The sequence below is a fragment of the Lagopus leucura genome, unplaced genomic scaffold (assembly GCF_019238085.1).
Source record: "Lagopus leucura isolate 7727_CA_CO unplaced genomic scaffold, USGS_WTPT01 Super-Scaffold_100159, whole genome shotgun sequence".
Taxonomy (NCBI): domain Eukaryota; kingdom Metazoa; phylum Chordata; class Aves; order Galliformes; family Phasianidae; genus Lagopus; species Lagopus leucura.
In genome coordinates this window covers 7,716,455-7,735,498 of record NW_024962335.1, presented here as the reverse complement: position 1 = coordinate 7,735,498, position 19,044 = coordinate 7,716,455, and the positions used below count along the sequence as shown (strand labels likewise).

Here is a 19,044-nt window from a genome sequence, read left to right as displayed (position 1 = left end):
CAGGGCCGGGCGCGCCGCGGGGCGCGCGGGGCGGGCGGCGGCGCCGCGGCCGGGGTTCGGCCATGGGGCGCGGGACGAGGCTGCCGCTGCTGCTGGTCGTGCTGCCGGTGGTGCTGCTGGGCGCTGCAGGTGAGCCGCGAGCGGCGGGCGCTCTCCGTTTTCTGCGGGCGAGCGAGCTGGGCGCGGGCGTGTGCGCACCTACGTACGCGTCCGTGGATACGCGGGCGTGGATGGCTGTGCGGCTGTGTGGCGGCGGACGGCGGGGCTCCGTGCGCTGAACTGCCGGAGCGAGGGGAGCGTTACGCGGCTTCACCCACCTCCCACCGGATCGGTCCGCGGTGCGGTCCCGGAGCCGGTCGGGTTTGCGTAACGCTGCCCTGGAGGTTTGCGAGCCGGGCGCCAATGTGCCGCTCTATAAAGGAAAAAGAACCCAGATGGGAAACAAACGTCTCACGGAGTGCGAGTTACGAGTGAAACTTTACAAGGCAAGTGTCGCTAAAATGCTTAAGCAGGAAGCATATGATTTTCCATGGATGTTTTACAGGTGAGTCATGGTGTTCGCTGCATGCTCTTAGTCAGTGTTAAAGAACCCAGCCCGGTACCATGTGCAGCGCAGAACGGGGCTGTTCAGACGGCCAGATCCATCTGGGCGGTCGGGAGAAGCCCCTTTCCCAGGGCTGCGGTGTGGAAAATCCTTCTGCCCTCATCTATTCTTTCACCATATTCCTGGGCCAGGCGGCAGCACACAGGAAAGCTGTCACTTTTCATAACACGCGGTGCTCCGTGGCCATCATGCAACTGCTAACCCGAGGGAAAACAAATGCCCTTCACAGGGGTTTCTTCTCCTCCCTACTGGGGTCTGTATGCAGCAGCTTTCCTTCCCCAGCCCTGCTGAACCCAAGTCCTTGGTCCCTAACCTGCAGGTGAGGAAGGGACCCCATATTCCTGGCCCGCAGATGGCTGGGACTGGGGCTGGAGGGTGCTGGGAGCCAAATCCCTTCAGATCCCAAAACCTCAAAATGGGAATTTGGGAGCCAGCCCTCCTGGCAATGCTGTGCCCCAGCACGAGGACAGCCCCTGAGAAGTCTCCCACTGATCAGAGCGTCCCCACACCTCTCTGAGAACAATCACTGTCAAGGTACAGGGAAACTAAAAGGATGCTATGAACACAAGCAAGGATCCTGATCTGGCTCCAGGTGCTAGCTGAGCCCTGTTGCATTTTCCCTATCCCAAACCCCTGTTCTGATCCAGCGCTCAGTCAGCGATCACTTGTTTGTTGACAGTGAGCTGCGCTGTGCTGCATGTAGCCAAAGGATCCAGGAAAGCAGCTAGACACGTCAATTAGGCCAGCTTGTAGCAAGCCTACCTGATAATATGGTAATTGCAAACACTGAGCGACCCCTCGGGAGAGCCGTGTGGGTTAGTTAATGTTTGCACAGTGCTTTGGAAAGTGTCTTCAGGAGATGTATGTGTGTTTTACAGCTATGTTTGTTTGCTTTTCTAGAGTAGATGGGTGCTGCGCAGTTAATATTGATGGTTTTGTGTTTGTTAGGAAGCTAAACTCACTGCTTGCTAGAAGTGCCCAAGGCTTCTTGCCTAGAGTGGTGCAGGGACTGAATTCAGGAGTGCTCTGCAGCAGGTGTGTTACAAGCAGCAGTCTGCATCTGTTCTAAATAACAGCACAGGAACCCACACAGATCAGTGGTGATAAAACTGTGCTGTTTCCAGAGCACTTTGTAAGGGGCAGGAATAGGGAAATCCATCAGGCTCTGAAGGCTTTGTCTCTGCTAGTGGGTAATGTATCTTAATTGCAGCTATGACACTGTAAGTGAATGCTGAATAAACCCCAAATAAAGGATTTATTGGATGCTAAACTGAAATGACCTTTGGACATAACAAAAAAACGCCAAGATGCCACAGTAATTGGTGCACAAAGCTGATTGTGTATGATTGGCACAGCGAGACAGAAGACATTATGCACCTTGGATGTTTTGGCTGCCTGCATGCGAGTCATCAGAGCTTCCTTTTTTAAAATTATTTTTTAACATATTAAGCAGTTGTGGTTAATAAAATACAGCCTTGACCTGCTGCTACACTTGTTAATAAGGAGGTGGAGACCCCTCACCAAACGCTCTTGAGCCAGGCAGGTTGCTCTGCGGAAAGTTTCACACCAAACCCCGCAGTGATTTTGTTTTCCTTTGCCACTTTTGCTGTGATTTTTAAATTGATGAGGCTGCCAGAGTGACTTGCACACAAACCACAGCGGCTCAGCTGTAAGGCAGCCTGCCAGCACCATTTCAACCAAGGATTTATTTCCCCCTGCTTTACACACTTTGGTGTCAGGCTTCCAAACCTCAGCAGTGTTTTGATTCAACTTCTATGGCAGTTCGGGACTGTGGGGAGTTTTGGGGTAAGAACAGAGGGGTTGGAAAGGGCTGTGAAGGTTTGGGGTCAGCACTTGGAGGAAGTGCTCGGACCAGGACCCAGTTATTGTGCTCCTGCATGGAGAGATGCAGATGGCACGTGCCACAGAAACTCTTTGCTTTCCTCCTGCCTTTCCCTGCGCCTAAGACCACCTGGGTCCTCTCATGGCCATGGGATGGGGCTGCTGCTGCCCCTGAGCCTTTTTGCATCCCCACCTGGCTCCAGAGTGGGAAGGTGAGGTGCAGGCCTCCCTCCTCCTGCCCTCGCTTTCCTCATCTCTTTGCAGTTCTCGCTGGGGATTTTCCCATGCGCAGAGAAGCCCTGAGGGCTTTAATTTTACTTTGTTTTGCTATTTTAGGCACGCTATGCTCCACGAAGGAGCGCACTACACAGAGGTGCAGCTCTTGTGGGGTTGATGGGCACTGGGTACACAGCTGTGTGCCTGTCTGGCACGCAGGCCATGTGGGTTGGTGAGCAACCCTGAAATGCATGCCATGGTCTCATCGCTTTCTTTCCAGGCCTGGGCAGCGCAACCAGTGCAAGCAGCCCATGCGAGAAGGCCTGCAATCCCCGGCTTGGCAACCTGGCGCACGGGCGGACGCTGAGAACGGAGACGGCCTGTGGGAGCCATGCTGCCGAGCCTTTCTGCGCCTACACCGAGGATGCCACGCTCCGCTGCAAGCCCCCCACCTGCAGCCATTGCAGTGGGGCCCACGCAGGGCTGGCACACCCCCCCGCTGCCATGGCCGACTCCCCTTTCCGCCAGCCCCGCACCTGGTGGCAGGCAGCCGGGGACGCCCCTCAGGAGACCATCCAGCTGGACCTGGAAGCCACCTTCTACTTCACGCATCTGATCCTGGTCTTCAAATCACCCCGGCCGGCGGCCATGGTGCTGGAGCGCTCACGGGACTTTGGCAAGACCTGGCAGGCCTACAAGTACTTTGCCACCAACTGCTCGACGGCCTTCGGGCTGGAGGACGACATGGTGAGAAGGGGAGCCCCATGCACATCCAGATACTCCAGCCCCTTCCCCTGCACTGGAGGAGAGGTGAGTGGGGAAAAAAAGCAAGGAGAAAGATCCCGTTTGCTAAGAGGAAGAATGTATGTGAAAGAACAGGTTATTTTTGGTATCAGAAATGGCAGGTCATAAATTGCACATCTGGAGGTGCTACAGGCAGCCTGCTGCCAGCGTGCCAAAGCCATGATGTGGGGCTGGGCATCCTGCTTAGTGGCTGCTCACGGAGTCCCTGCTGGGAAGGGTCCCCCAGGGCCCAGCCCAGCCTTGAGGCAGCTCCCTCTTGTGGCATCATTCCGTGAACCTGTCTGAGTGGGAAATCAAACCCCACGGGTGCCACAGTGCAGAGAGGGGCAAATGTGGATCATGAATTAAGGTGTCAATTCTCCACTAGTTATTACCGACAGATTGTGTTTTCTGCTGATAACGTGATCTGAGGTGAAGGTCCTGTCTTTGGAGACCAGGAGTCATGTCTAATAATCCCCTGTTCAGAGTTATTTGCGGCTTCTTGGCTGGCCAGAGAAAGTAGTATCTTCTTCTTCTTCTCCATCTCTTCTCTCGTGCCCCAGAAAGCAGACTGAACTTCCCTAGAAAGGAACACTGGGGCTTACTAAGAAGGTGGACTTGCAGGAGAAGCAAGGACACACCCTGTGGGAATTGTCATGGTCCTCAGCACTCCTGAAGCCCATGACCTCAGCACCCCAACCACCAGGCAGTACCATCCTGCAACGGGATGGCACTGATGTTTGTAGCTCTTAGGTCAGCAAGCAGGATGTGTCTGAGGTACTGAGTGCACAAGTACACTCCTTTGTCAGCTTTCTCAATGGCTGTTCTCGGTGATGAGAAGCTCAAGAGTGTCATTTGGGGCGGTACTTGCCCTGTTGGTCTTAGGTCACCACAGTCACCCCATAATGTGTCTGCACCAGGGCTATGTCTGGCAAGCACCTGTGCAAGTCCTTGCCTTGCAAATCCCTCAGCAGGTTGGTGCAGTGTGTGGGCACGGCGGGCCTCTTATATGTCAAAATCAGTGCCTATTTTCAAAAAGGAAAGAAATTTGGTATTGTTTGATGCGTCTGCGGTAGCCAGCTGCAAAGCAGGCTATTTGCTCATCTTGCTCCTGCAGGACCTCTTCTTCTGGCAGTGCCTTAGTTTGTGTTATTGCAAAGAAGCTATAAAAGTCAAGATTGTTTAATTATTCCAGGGCTTAAACAAATGTTGGGTCCAAGAGGCTGGAGCTTGTAGGGTTTTATTTATATGGCACGTTTCAGTTTCCTTGTATTTACCTGCAAAGTAGTAATGGCAGCTTTCTGGTGACCAGATGGCAAGCATGCATGCCTAGCAAATATCACATTTAATTTATTACACTGCTACATTCCAGCAATTACTCCTAACTGCCAATAGCAACATGGATCTCACCTAAAGAAACATCAGAGTTTTGTGTTCTGTTTGGAGTTATGCAGCACTTTACTCCCACTTCTGGCAGCACCTCATTCCTGACATATGGAAGCAGTAATTTCACTGAAACAGTGGTTTTAAATATGCAGTCATCTGGGATGTCCAACGGTATTATTTAACTGCAGCTCAGTTACCGCAGTTTTCTTCAAAGCACAAACATAAGTTCCCTAAGTGCTACTGGATTTCTTTTTAAGCTTTTGATGGTATTTTTTAGCACAGTGTAACAACCACAGCCCGTGACCAGGCTGTGTGTCACACCATCTACGTACCGCTTTCTCCTCCTTCAAATATTTCAACACCCCATGTGCATCTTCAGGTGCAGGGTCAGGGCTTGCAGGTTCTGGCAGCACTCCGCAGAACAGAGGGGTTTCTGCTTGCTGCTGCCCGTCCCCCGGGATGAGCAATTTGCAGAGCTGCAGGACATGGCTACTCACCCTAAAACACCACAAAGGTACCAATCTGCTACACTGTGCTTCTATGAATATGGAAAAATCAGGCTTTTTTCATCCCCAACCAGTATATGGCACAAGAAAGATGACAGAATCATAGAATCATTAAGGCTGGAAAAGGCCACTAAGATCATCCAGACCAACCATCGGCCCATCCCCACCATGCCCACTGGCCATATCCCTCAGTGACATGGTTTTTGAACCCTTCCAGGAATGGTGATCCACTACCTCCCTGGGCAGCTTGTGCCAGCGCCCAACCACTCTTCTGGAGAAGAAATTTTTTCTGACATCCAACCTGAACTTCCTGGGGTGCAACTTCAGGTCATTCCGTCACATCCTGCCACTGTTACCTGGGTGAAGAGGCCGACCCCCACCTCACCACAACCTCCTTTCAGGTCATTGTAGAGAGCAATAACGTCTCCCATGAGTTCCTCTTCTCCAGACGGAACAATCCCAGTTCCCCCAGGCACTCCTTTTAAGACTCATGAGTCCTAAAAGTGTGAGGAGAGAATGGTGCTTAACACTGCACAGAATACTACCATGCAAGTAATGTCTTTTATTTAGTGATGGAGCACAGCATATACCCAAGCCATCCATGGTTACATGGAAAGAGTGACCAAAATATGTATTGGAGCATATGACACAAGACAGATGTCATAAGCATGAAACATGCTCATCGGAAAGAATTATCCAGTGCTGTTTTATTTTCACATAGTTACCAGAAGAGAGATTCTCATCCTTTCAGCAACACGATGCCATGGTTTGGGGTTTTAAAGGCACTGTCACCAGAATTAAGCAGGTGCTTTCAGGTGAACGTGTTCCTTGCTGAGCTGAGCCCCATCAGGGGCTGCCAGGCCACATTCTGTTCTCAGGCAAAGAAGACCTGCAGACAGGGAAGCAATAACTTTGCTGTAAGGATGCAGGAGCCAAACAAAACATCTGACTGAAGACTTTCCCCATGCTTAATTCAGTGGATTGTTTCACAACAGTGATCCTCATCACCTAGATGCAGAAACCTCTAGGTGCTGGCCTGTTGTTATCAGTGTTATAGCAGGAAGGCTAGGGCCATATTTTAGCATGGGTTGTACAAATGTGCTACAAATCCAGGGTATTTTTTGCATTTTTCCAGGATGTAACCCTTCAACCATATTCCTGCAAGGGAAGTCCAAACTGGATTCACCAGCCAAATGTAACCTAAGTAAATAAGATGCAGAAATAAACTCCTTCAGCCCTGTGCTCTGTTTTATTAGTATACAGAAAAGGCTATCTTCCCTCCCACACTTTGGATCAGATTAATGTTTCTTGCCTTACAAACTAATCCTAAATTTATCCCTGACTAGAGATCACTGCTAAGGGCTTGTCTAGAGGAGGCCCTTAGCAGATGTTAATTCTTTAACCGTGAGTGAGAATGACTGTCCACTCTGCAATGCAATTATCTCATTTACTTTAAATTCCCATCTGTGGTCAATTCAGATTAGCTCGCCTGAGTGTCCCCATTTAGACAGTCTCTGGCATAAAAGGACTTACTGAAGCAGAGTCTCCTTGACAAGATTTTAGTAAATTAGCAACTTATTTGAGTGTTTATCTATTCAGAACACCGCTAATAAATCACTTTGAGACTTCAGCCATTGTTGCTATGTGTTATTAATAGGAGAGGCGTACTTGCAGCTTGACTGTTTTCCAGCAGCAGATTCTAACACGCTGCTTGCTGATGTTGGAAACATCACATGCTGCTGTTTTACTGTGGGGTGTGTGTGTGTCTTGCTGAGCATCATATTGATCTCGTGTGCCTTCTGTAGCAGAAAAACCTTCCAGGACCTTGCCTCACACTTACTACATGCAGCCTGCCTCTGTCCTGAAGGATCTGCGCAGCAGCTCTACTGGTTCTACCTGAAATTAACTGTATAGAGCAAAACTAGGTTCGGTCCTACTCTTGATTAATTTGACCCTAATAGACGCTGAGCAGTTGCAACACTCAATGACACAAACAGGAGTTAAAGGTGCTTGGTGACTTTTATTTTGAGCCCCTAATTTTGGGTTATAGGAAGAATCTGCCCATCCTGAGCTTATTTTAAGCTTATGTCAATGATGTGTTGTAGGGACCTGAAAATCCCAGGCTTGCTAGCTGGTAGTTTAGTGCAGGACATATTCAGGTGGAAGCAGGAAACCTAAATTTAGTTTTCACTTGTGCCTGAGTGGACTCAGGACAAAGGCACCTGTGCAGATGTGAAGCTTTGGTACTCAGGGAGTTGTACCATGAAAGATACCTTTCCTCAGAGCCTGGGCTCCGCCAGGGGTGAGGGCAAGAAGCTTCTCAACCTGCCCAGCTATCCTCCCCTTGATTCCTTCTTTGCAGCCAGCCCACAGCAAGGTCTCATCGTTTCCTTTTCTCTCTGGCTGTCCGAGGCTTTTTGGCACACAGAATTTGACCCTCCGCTTGGCTAGCTATTGAAATGCAGCCACCTCCAGGATGGAGCATAGTCAGTGCTTAATAGTGCATGCCGGCACTCTATTTAGAAAAGCAAGTTTCTAACTACTGCAGATCAAGGCTTCTAGATTGGCCTCCAATTATGGCTAAATTATGACTAGATTGCCTAAACCAAATTATTCCTGGGAGGAGGCTGTGAAAGAGAATAAATTCTATATTGTAGGCTGCCAGCAAGAGAAGGAATGGGCTCCAGGGCTCAGTTTTCCAAACTTATGTTTTTATGTAGGCATTGAAGAACACTGTACTCATGTGAAGCAGAAGGGATTTGGATAGGGAAAATTTAATTCCCTGAACTGGCATCTGGCCTCACTAGCAAGGCTATTGCTTCCCTTGAGAAAAGGCCACAGGCTCCTCTTGCAGCACTGCTCCCTGCTGCGCCATTTCACTGCTCCTTACTGGCGTGCAGGGAAGACTGGCTTACTTGTTCAGCTCCCAGCTTGCTGGCTGTGAAGCAAGGGTTGCTGTACTTCTCTTTGGGCTTCCTTGGTACTAATGGTTACATGGAAAGAGTGTAACCGAAAGCAGTGAATGGCTGCATCTCAGGAGCCTTGGACCAAAAGCTCGTGGACTTAATCTAAGATTAATTGGCATGCACAGTGAGTAATAGCATGAAATTTCCGTTCTAGAAGCATCCAAAATCCTACTCAAAAGGCAGAATCCTCAGATTCTGCCTGGGCAACTTTTCCAGGAAGAAATCAGTGTCCAAAACAGGCTTACACAAGCCATTCACTGTGCTGCGTCCCCATGCCCCATCACCATGTTTGAAGTCTACAGCCTCAGGGTGAAAAGGGAATGCTGTTTCTCACGGCCTTTTGGACTGTACCTGTTTGCATACAATTCAGACAGGTGTTCTTTTTCCCAAATTGAAGTTCAGCTCATGGACGCTGGATGGTTTCCACTGCAATACCAAGCAACCAGCTCTACAGACACAAAGCCTTTTCTTTATAGACAAAAGGAGTGGAAAAATATTCATGAAGTCGAGTTACGCTTCAGCTGAAAGAAATGCCATCAATGCCTAGCCCTACTGCAGGCATCCATGCTGACACTCTGACCCTTGCAGGCCTTTGTAGGATACAGTGAGAGGGGCTGTTCTGTGGCCGCAGGGAGACAGCCAGCTGCACAAGCAGGCCCAGTGCTCTCCCTGCCTTGCTGGACACAGCTCCATGTTCTCTTGGTCTTCCAGGTTTTCTGCCTGTTAGAAGAGTGAGAGTGGTGATTAGGAAAAATAAAGCCATCGGAGAATAAACTCAGTTCATGGAGAAGCGCTGTTAGCTGAGGTGAAGGAATCCTAATGTTTCGAGCTGTTTGCACTGAAGAGAGATTTTTGTGATAAGAACGTTACTTCTGTGATCATCACTTGACTAAAGACAGCAATGACTCTGCAGTGTTTCCTTTTCATCTGAAGAAATTGTGCAGTGGGACTTCGAAGAGGAGCTGAGAAGATGGCTCTCATTTGGCTGATTATTGCCAGAGACATCCAGGATCCTGGAGGAACCCTGGTCCTTACCTTGTTCTCCCTGTACCTCTTCCAGCCCCTCAGTGCTGGCTGCCGTGTATGACCAGGAGCTTTCCCAGACAACTTCTCAGTGTTGAGAATGGCAAAGCAGCGCCTTGAGTTTCCCCAAACCGAAAGCTGTCTTGAATATAGATTAACCTGCCAAGGCTCCCACGAGGGCCAGTTATTTGAAACAGCTGGATTTTCCTTCTGAAGTCTTTGCAAGATTGTATGATTCCTGGATGATGAAGCAGGGAGTCATTTGCTTTGTTTTATGTGCTACAAAAGATTGCAGAAGGGCTGCAGGCACGGGCCAAATGCTGTCCTTTGTCAGAGTATGAGAAGTAGCTGCAGGAAAAGCTGCAGGAAAGCCACTTCTCCAGCACCTCAGTAGCTACTGTCAGTGGTATACAGCAGGTTTCTGTGGCCATTATTTACAGTAGCCACCGAAGAGCCTTTTTTCAGCATAGGGTTGTTGCAGTGGGCGTAGCACGTCATAGATACACGAGGCTTTCCCTCTTAATAGTTCTTCTGCTTGGTGTCAGGGTAATACGTCACATAACAGAGGGACCAGCTCTGGGGCTCCAGCAGCCACCTGTATAGGGAGACCTGTACACCAGCTTAGATTTTGCTGTTTTCCTTGTTTGTTGGCTGTTTCCTTTCTTGTTTTCTTCTTTCCATGTGTACGTGCTCATTGACTCCCCCATCCATTTACTCCTTCTGTGCCATTTCTGCTGTTGCTGCTTTGCAGACCATCTCCCAGTGCCTTGCAGGCTCAACATGACAAGTTTGAGTCAGGGCTGTTGGGAAGCTCAAGCCCAGCACCTCAAGTAGGACACAGGGTAGCAGGTTCCTACACCCTGCCCCATGGGTGCCTGTTTCTTCTGTAAGTGTCTCTTAAGTATCACAAGTATAAGTGACCTAAAGGGCTGACTTTATCACCACAGTCACTTGCATCTTGACAAAGACTCTTAGTGGGTAGAGGCTCTGGTGGTCCATGGCACACTGTGACTCATCTAGGCAGCTTTACTGGCAGCAAATCTGTATCGGTTTTGTTGACTTCCTCAGGCCACTTTGACTTCAGAGTCTACTGTGTTGTTCTCAGCATCATTCATTAGCATTTTCCTTCCCACTGTGGATATATATATAAAGATGCCCTTTCATTGCCTTTCGAGTGTAAACATACTAGGGTACTTCTTGCAAAGGGACTTTTATTTATTTATAAATCAAGGTCATTGTGGTGCAGGCGGTTACTTGAGTGCACCCTGCTCAGAGCCGCTGTTTTATTTATATTCAGGGCTACTTTTTTGCATCTGAGCAATGGTAAGTAGCTAAAGCTTCTTGTGCCACTTAAGCCAAAAAAAAAAAAAAAAAAGTGAAATAATCAACAGATCAAGAGCTCCTCATGACAGCCTGTGAGGAAATGGGAATGCTGTGAAAATTTATTAGGGGGTGTCAGCTTTGCCATGTGCCCAAACCACGGAGAACTTGGCTGAAGAGCAGCCTGTTTGCATTCCACAGCATGCACAGGGCTGGCATTGGAGCTAGCACCTGGCAGTGGGCACTGCACCAGGCTCACTGGCACCGAGGGGCATTGCTGTGCTGTTGCCTAACACGAGGATTTCAGCCTGCTTTTCCATTTCTTACTGAAAACATTGCTTTTTCCTTGGACGTTTTTCATGGGGACAAAAATCCTGAGAGACTTCTCCTCCTACCCAGATGTCCTCAAGCAAGTTTTGTATTACAGCTCTGTTGTTTCATGAAAGCATCATACTTATGGACATGGGATCCAACAGCACAATTAGAAGGTTTAGAAGGAACATTACCCCAGAAATCGCTTGGTATTTTGATTTGAAAACCGATGTTCATTTTATTTGCCTCCTACTTTGTGACATTTGCTCCTCACATATGAGATGTTGCTAGATAGTTATTTTTAAATGGGAGCTGAGAGAGATTCGGTTCCTGGGACTGTGCTAAAGAAGAATCCCAAACATCTGAAGATTTACAATGAGCTCACAACACTGGGAATGAAAATGCCTTTCTGATAGGGTATATTATGGCACATCCAGCATAAAAGTGCTGTGGGTTTTCAATTTATCACTTCCTACTTGTTCTACAGAATCCAAATGTGTAGTAAGGCATGCACAGAGCAGCTGCTGCTGTAGAGATCCTGTCCTCCCACTTCTGATTGTCATGCATGGTGCTGACTATCACATGGGAGAAGTCGCACCATCTACCTAACACCGTAGTGTTGATTATTGACATACTGTTCATAGGACACATAGAGACAGACAGCTCTGGTGGCCATGGGGAGCTTCCTGGAGAGGCTCGTTGCATGCAGAATGTCAGAGAGGGCACTTGGAGACACCAGGCTTGCAGCACCCCATGGCCAGGTGCACATGCACAGAGGCAGCTCACTCATCTCAAATCCTGCAGTGGAAAGCTGGATGGAAAAGGCTAGGAGAGGTGAAAGCAGGACACGGCCCATGTGAGGGTGCACTTGGGGCTGGGGTGCCGGGCAGCAGCAGACCCACCACAGCTGCACGGGGACGTGTGACCTCAGTGATGTGCTGGGATTACTCCGGAAACAGGCTGGGATGAATTGGCAAGGTTAATGACTGAACAGGGAAATCCTGCTGGGAAACACATCCTTGATCTTATTGTGCAGCCTATGGGGGCTACGGCTCAGTCAGCTGGGATGGAGCAAAGAATCGCTACTTGTATGGCATCTCACATGTTATGACTAGTGTTCTGTATTTTATTAAAACAGACCCACTAGCACTGGGGGATGAGGGTGTTTACTGCAGTGGCAGTGCTGAGACCCAGCTCCCCTGCTGTTGTGTGAGCAGTGCGGGGCAGCCGGGGCAACAGGGTGAGCCTTCTCTCTGCAGCCCTTGGGAACTGCAGATAGGGCTTGTGTTTAGCATCACTGTTTTCAAGCAACCATAAAAAGAAATGTTTGTAACGATTTAGGGCCTGAGCTGGAATACTGGCTCCATTGAAATCAGTGGCATAACTCCCCCTGAATTCCACACAGCTGTGGTTTAACTCCCACAGCGTGAAGGCACTTGGGACTACTGATTTCCTCACTGCACTGCCTTTATGAGGGTTACAGGCATCAGTTGCCTGCCTTAAAAAGGGATAGATAAATGAGAAGAAGTGAAAATAATCAGAAAAAAATCTGTTGCTGTATCTAGCATAGATTATTCACCACTCCCATCTGAATGAGGATGAGCAAAGAATTCTCTGAGACAAGACTGATGCAATAGCTAGGAAACCAAAATTCTAGTTTTTACTAAAAATTCTCAGCCAGGCATTTTCCATCATCTCCACTAAAAGGGAATCCATGTCTCCAAAATGGAAGTTTTCCAGGGAATTTTTTTTCCATATCTGAAAGCATCTTGTATTCACAGAGCCACAAACAAGTAAATGTGAGCAGAATGACACTGATGTGTGTTTGGGTGAACAGCAGTTTCTGTTTCAGAGGAGAGGTGCAGGGCTGCTTGTTGGGTTCATTTTATTTTAGGAAAGTGGAAAAATAGTTCTATATCCCTAAAACACCTGAAGAAACACCTTTTGAAAAGTGTCAGTATTTACTAACATCCCTTGTGTGTCTCATTACTTCCACAAGGGATGTACCACTACCCACCTTACTCCTTTGGCAACCTCTCCAAGCCAACTTGCTCCCTTTTGACAGCATTTTTGTGGAATCAGCTAAATGCTTGAGTACCTCAGGGAAGGACTGCTTGTCTGACAACTTTAGGTGGTTTTATACCACTGCTGGAAGCAGTGCACCTACCCACTAGGCCGTGTTGCACTCAAAGAGTCAAGCAACTCACTGAACCGGTGCTTGCAAACATAACACATAGGTCTTCCGAAGCCAGTCAGTCATTGAAGGGGTATATAGCTATTTAATAAATGTAAACCATAACCTAGATATTTTGGTAACTAATACATATTGAAGATTTGTCATTCCACACCAATGACAGTTGTATGAATGACGTGCTGTTTCTAGTGACACACAGCAGGCAGCTGGCCCAGCAAGATAAAATAAAGCTCTCGAAGAAAATTAGTTATTTTTGTCCAGTGCTCTTGATGCTTCATTTGAGACAATATTTACTTATTCAATCAGACAGAAGTGAAAATAAAGATTGATGAGAAGTGTTTTCTTAACCCTTGGGAGCTCTACTTTTTCTTTCTTTCTTATCTCGGTTTTCTCGACTATCAGCTTGCTGCCACGCCACATCACTTTTCCACTAGGAAGTGGCCTGGGACTGATGGGAGCCAAACATTTGGAAATTTGAGCTTCGTTTGTTAAAAAAATAAGGGGCAATGGCGGGAGAAGTTGGCGAGGAGTCTTCCACCTGATGTTTACCGTGAGCTGGTCAGCCGTGGTTAATGGCCAAATGTAGAGTAATGGCCAGCAAAGTTGTAGGGACCAAATTTGTTGCATCAAATGGTGTGAGGGTGTTGCATGCACCTGGGGATGGCCCCACACTGCTAACACCGCCCGTTGTGCCCCACACCTCTGCAGGTGATATACCGAGCCCTCTCGCCACCACATGCTGCCGAGGACCCATACAGCGCGGAGGCCCAGGCGCAGCTGAAGGTGACCAACCTACGCGTGCGGCTGCTGGAGCGGCAGAGCTGCCCCTGCTACCCGCTGGAACCGCCTGCCCCACCAGCCCCACACTACGCTGTCTACGACTTCATTGTGAAGGGCAGCTGCTTCTGCAATGGCCACGCCGACCACTGTGTTCCCGTCAGAGGGTTTCGGCCTGTCAGGGCAGCTGGTGCTTTCCATGTGGTACGTACACAAATTTGGTGATGTTAACATTTCTGACTCTCTTCTACCCACAGGTCCTAACTAGCACTATCTAAGAAGTACTAAATGCAGGGCATTTTGATGACAGAGAGGAGCAGGGGGCATGCACTTCCCACTGCTCCTGGAGCATTCTCTGATACTGGTTTGGATCGTGAGGCAAAGGGCAGGAGGGCTCCAATTCTCACACCAAGACTTTCCATTCTGCCTCTCAATACTTTCCCTAGACAAAACCCCTGTTTTCTGGTTGTGAGGGGACTCACATCTGAAGGGTTCTAAGCTGAAATCCCTTGTGTGTGAACAAGAACCAAAGCCCAAAGGTGGCAGGCTCACAGAGTCAAAGAATCTCCCAAGTTGGATGAGATCCTTGAGTCCATAAAGATCCTTGAGTCCAAGTCCTGGCTCCGCATAGGACCACCTGAAAATCAGAGCATATGTCTGAGAGCTTTGTCCAGACACTTATTGAACTCTGGCAAGCTTAGTGCCATGACCACTGCCCTGAGGAGGCTGTTTCAGTGTCCAGCACTCTCATGTTTGCACCCGGCCAGCCTGAGAATGCTGTGACTTCACTGCCCATAGTGCACTGTGCCCTTTCTGCCCCTCCTGGCTTGCCCTGAAGACACTGTCTGTGCTGGCAGAAGAGCCATGGCGAAAGCTGAAGCCGGCAAGTATAGTGCCCTGTACAATGTGAAGAAGGGAAAGATCATAAAAATGTAAGCCAACTACTTGAGATAAGGAGGTCTGGCATCTATCCAGCTCTTCAGAGAGCTCTCATTTCAGTTAAATTATAGTCTAAAACATGAAACAGACATCGTGTTTCCCTTCTAATAGAGCTAGTCTTGCAACATCTTGAAAGCACACAAATTTGAAAGCATGCAGCACTATGATTAATAAGCCTGTTTTGTGTAGTGCTGCTCTGGTTTTCACAAATGTTCTCTGAGTGAAAGCCTTTGAAAGAAGCTGTTTGCTTGGGATTGTTTCTGTGTGATACGGTAGCATGGGAGTGTGACCAAGAGCATTGCTGAGAGTTACAGCAGAGCTTGAAGCCAATTATGCTTCTGGTAGAGCTACAGCCTATAGAAATCACAATGCACAGGTAGCAGGTGGTGATGTGGGAAGGAGCCAATGCCAGAATTGCACTGAAAAACAAAACAAGAAATAGCAGCAAGCCTCTGCACCACCCCCTGGGGGAGTGGGAAAGTAAATATCACTTATAAACATGGCATGAGTCCCAAAGGTGACGTCTGTGTAATGAGGCTGACTCATTTTGCTGTCCCTCAGAGCTGACTCCGCATGGCCTATGAAGGATGGGCCTGCCTAAGGGCAACCTAGCATGCTTTGCAGCAGGATCCTGCTGGAGGTTCAGGGTGTGATGAGACATTTCCACCACTAATATTTCCTCACCCACTGCCACTTTTTACACTGTCAGATCAGGGCAGAAAGACTGCAGAATCTGTGGCTGCTTAGCTGCAATTCAAATTTCTGAAAACAGAGATTTTTAAGAGAAGTGTTTCTGTGTGTTTCACCTGGAAAAAAAAGTCAGTCACATTACAGGTAACTCTGAAGATATGCTGTCAGTTATTCATGCGTGAGATGAGGACTTCAGTGGTGGCTCTGTGTAACATTTATGTGGGGGCTTTCGCAGACCCTTCACTATAGGACTAGGGACAGCAAAAGATGGGGAATGCATTACCAACTCTGAATGTGATTACAAAATCTGGCTCAGTTCTTGTGCTTATTTTGACTAAAGCACTCCTGATGAGCATCTCGTAAGTTAGAGAGTTAGCACCAGATTTTGAGCAAGTTTAAGATTCCTTGTCTTAAAAGAAACCCACCCATGTCCAAAAAAATATATCCGGTTTTTCTCAAACCCCTACTTAGTTTCAGCCCAGAGGCAAAATCCTAGCTGCAGGCTTGTTTTCAGAGCCTGCTCGCCCAGCAGAAGAACCATACGTGATATATTGATGTTTCTGCTGATGGAGGTCATCCTGGTAGCACTTGGAACAGCTGCCAGGTCTTGGGCAGATCTGCAAAGCCACCTGAAGCATCTCATCCACCTCCCCAGCAGCCAGAATGAGAGGATCTGTCAAGGCCACCTGGGGATGCAGGGATGCTTCCTGCTGCCTGCCTGAGTTTGGGGCCAGTGCATCCCACTCAGTTCAGGATCTCATCCTGGCCCGCTGCCACAGGATTCCTCCCATCATATGAATTTTTTCTCAGTGGCTGGGCCATTGTGCTCTGGAGAAAAATGTTCTGAATGGCTGAATGGAGGCTAAGTTTGGGTTGGCCATGTGATCATAAAATCATAGAATAGAATCATAGAATCACCAAGATTGGAAAAGACCTCTAAGATCATCCGGTCCAACTGTCCACCTATTACCAATATTTCCCACTAATCCATGTATCTCAGCACAACATCTAAACATTTCTTTACTGATAATACTAAACCAGGATATCCTCAGCTGCAAGGGTGGGATGCAAAGAGGATGGCTCTATGAATGGAGAATAGCATGTTTTATCCCAGCAAGAGCAACTGCAGCTCTATCTCTGGGGTGGAATAACCTCCTCTGTGAGTCATATCAGTGCAAAGGTGGACATTACAGACTCTGAACATTCAGCGTAGGAAAAAAGTATTTCACTTAGTCCTAATGGCATAAAGCAACAGCCAGGACCTGACAAAAGTTTCTGTGCCTTTACCACTGTCCAGCTGCAAACCCGTCTGTGATCCTCCTCCCTGCAGAGGTTGCTTCATGGACACCGCAGAGGAAAGCAATTTTCCTGTCCATCATTCTTCAATCCAATTCCTCTGACAACTAAGGGGATTGTGGCAGGCCTTGTCCTACATTCTTTACATGGGTGGTGGCACCAGTGGAAGCCTACGCATCTCCATGAGATACCCAGTTCTACCAGTTGGAATTTAGGAGTGGATCAGGCAGAAAGGTTTAGGTAGAGGTGCTTATATGTCTGCTGGATTTACATAAATGAGAAAGGAATTTGTACAGGAAAGCTCTAGGTTTGTTTAAACATCAGAAATGCCATGACAACCTCTGGGTGCATTGTGAGTGTGGAAGTGAGGTTGCTGCTCCAGGTGAGTTTCTGTCTTCACGAGTTGCAGAGAGGACCTAGCTACCCTCCAGTAGTGATGAGCACTACTCCTCAGGGTGCAGTAGTGCTGGCTGTCTCGTGTTGTCCACTGGTGTGCCCCAAACAGATGTCAGGGTGGTACATCTACTCTCCCTCTCATCCCCACTCCTCCCATATCATTTATTCAAAGGGTCCCTATCCATATCATACCAACACCGAACCCAATGCCTGTCAAGAAAAAAGCATGCGTGGACAAGCACGCCTAACACCATACCATGCATAATAGTTGGATTGGTGTGTGAGATGGATTACGGGGTGAAACACTGCAGTAAAGAAATGTAAAAAGAATCTGAGAGCAAACAAATGGATTTACAGGCACAGGAGATGCCCCCTGATCTTCAGTGGCTGTGTAAAGCCTGGCTTTTGGGGCTGATCTATAGTGCAGGAGCTGCTACATCCATGCATTGAGCTATCGCAGGGTCATGCTGACCAGCTGAAGCACCCTGTTGGCCTGCTTGCCGCAGCAGCAATGGTCATGGTGTAGGTCAGCCTGGACATAGGCAGTAACTTGCAAGTCAGGAATCCAGAGTGAGGAAAAGAAGCCCAGAGGTACAACACCAGGCTTTGCAGTTCTGCCTCAAGGTAAGGACAAGTGTTCACCTGCTTCAGACAATCCCTGGCCTTCTAAAATCCAAGTTGTTGTGTAGTTGGCCTGAGTCAGCAATCTTGGAAGGCTGTATCCTTGGGGCTTCCTGCTTTTACCTCTGTGAGTTGAGTTACCATCATCAACTGATGCTTTCATTGTCTCATTGATAATACACTATTATTAACTCTTTAACATACACTGCATTCCCACTACTGCAGTCCTGTTGTGCACACCTGTCATCTTCATTGAACAAAAAGCCAGAACAAATTCACCTGTCTCAATTCGTTCTTCCTCCTGTTTTCTTTTTCCCACAATGGCAGTTTCAACAACTGTCTTTGATGAAGACTAGAACCTGGGGATTGAGGTTTGTTTATATATACTTATATATAACCAAAGGACATGGTTTATTGGGAAATTTGGACTGGATGATCATAGAGGTCTTTTCCAACCTTGGTGATTCTATGATTCTATGATTAAGTGATTTGAACATATTTAAGATGTTCCCAAAGCAATTTGGTGTGGTACTGCTACCTTATCAAATAGGTACTGCTGCAGATATGCTTCTACCCTTCTTTAATAGTCCAAAATGTTGTGTCAGTGTAAGTCAAGGATTTTTCCAGGAGTTGGGCTTTATCTTGTAAGCAGAACAGACAAGCCAGTTCAGGAAACTGCTCAATGAGTGCATTTGAATCAACATGTGGTTGATATATGCAGGTTGGTCAGTTGGTCTCCCTGGGCTCCTTACATCAGTATTGAATGGGCTGGGTTGGGGGGATGTGCTAAGGCTGGCATACTGAGTACAAGAGCCCTTCTTCGTAGCTGGGCAGCAGGAATATCCCTCCCCCTTCCCACGTGGCTAACCCAGTGGCTGTTGTAAATTGTTATTGTGCTGCTGACATCAAAAGACGTTGAAGGTCTTCCCCAGAGCCACTGACAGAAGCCTATTGTACAAGGAATAAAAAAACAAAGACAGCCCCCACACCCTGAACAACAAACTTTGTATTCTTTCACAAGAGTGAAATAGGATATGGGAATTTTCTCATGCATAAATTTGGTTGTCTGGTACTTTGGGAAGTAGTACCGGCCTGTGGGCAGACAACAGCCAGTAGGCATGGTTTCTAAAATTGACACAGTGGCTTGAGTGCAACACAGTCTAAAAGCCATTG

The 19,044-nt window shown here is 48.0% G+C and overlaps 1 protein-coding gene across 3 annotated transcripts in view; it reads left to right on the top strand.

Moving 5' to 3' along the window:
- Positions 1-59: 59 nt before the first annotated feature.
- NTN4 (netrin 4) overlaps positions 60-19,044 on the top strand; it is a 35,826-nt gene continuing 16,841 nt past the window's right edge. For 2 of the 3 annotated variants that reach the window (XM_042890106.1, XM_042890105.1), the window contains exons 1-3: positions 60-129; positions 2,943-3,472; positions 13,861-14,133. In XM_042890106.1, the coding sequence (XP_042746040.1) occupies positions 63-129; positions 2,943-3,472; positions 13,861-14,133 (870 nt within the window). In that variant the 5' untranslated portion in view covers positions 60-62. Of the gene's footprint in view, positions 130-325; positions 545-2,942; positions 3,473-13,860; positions 14,134-19,044 lie in introns of those variants that run through there. The other variant, XM_042890107.1, reaches the window with a different exon arrangement.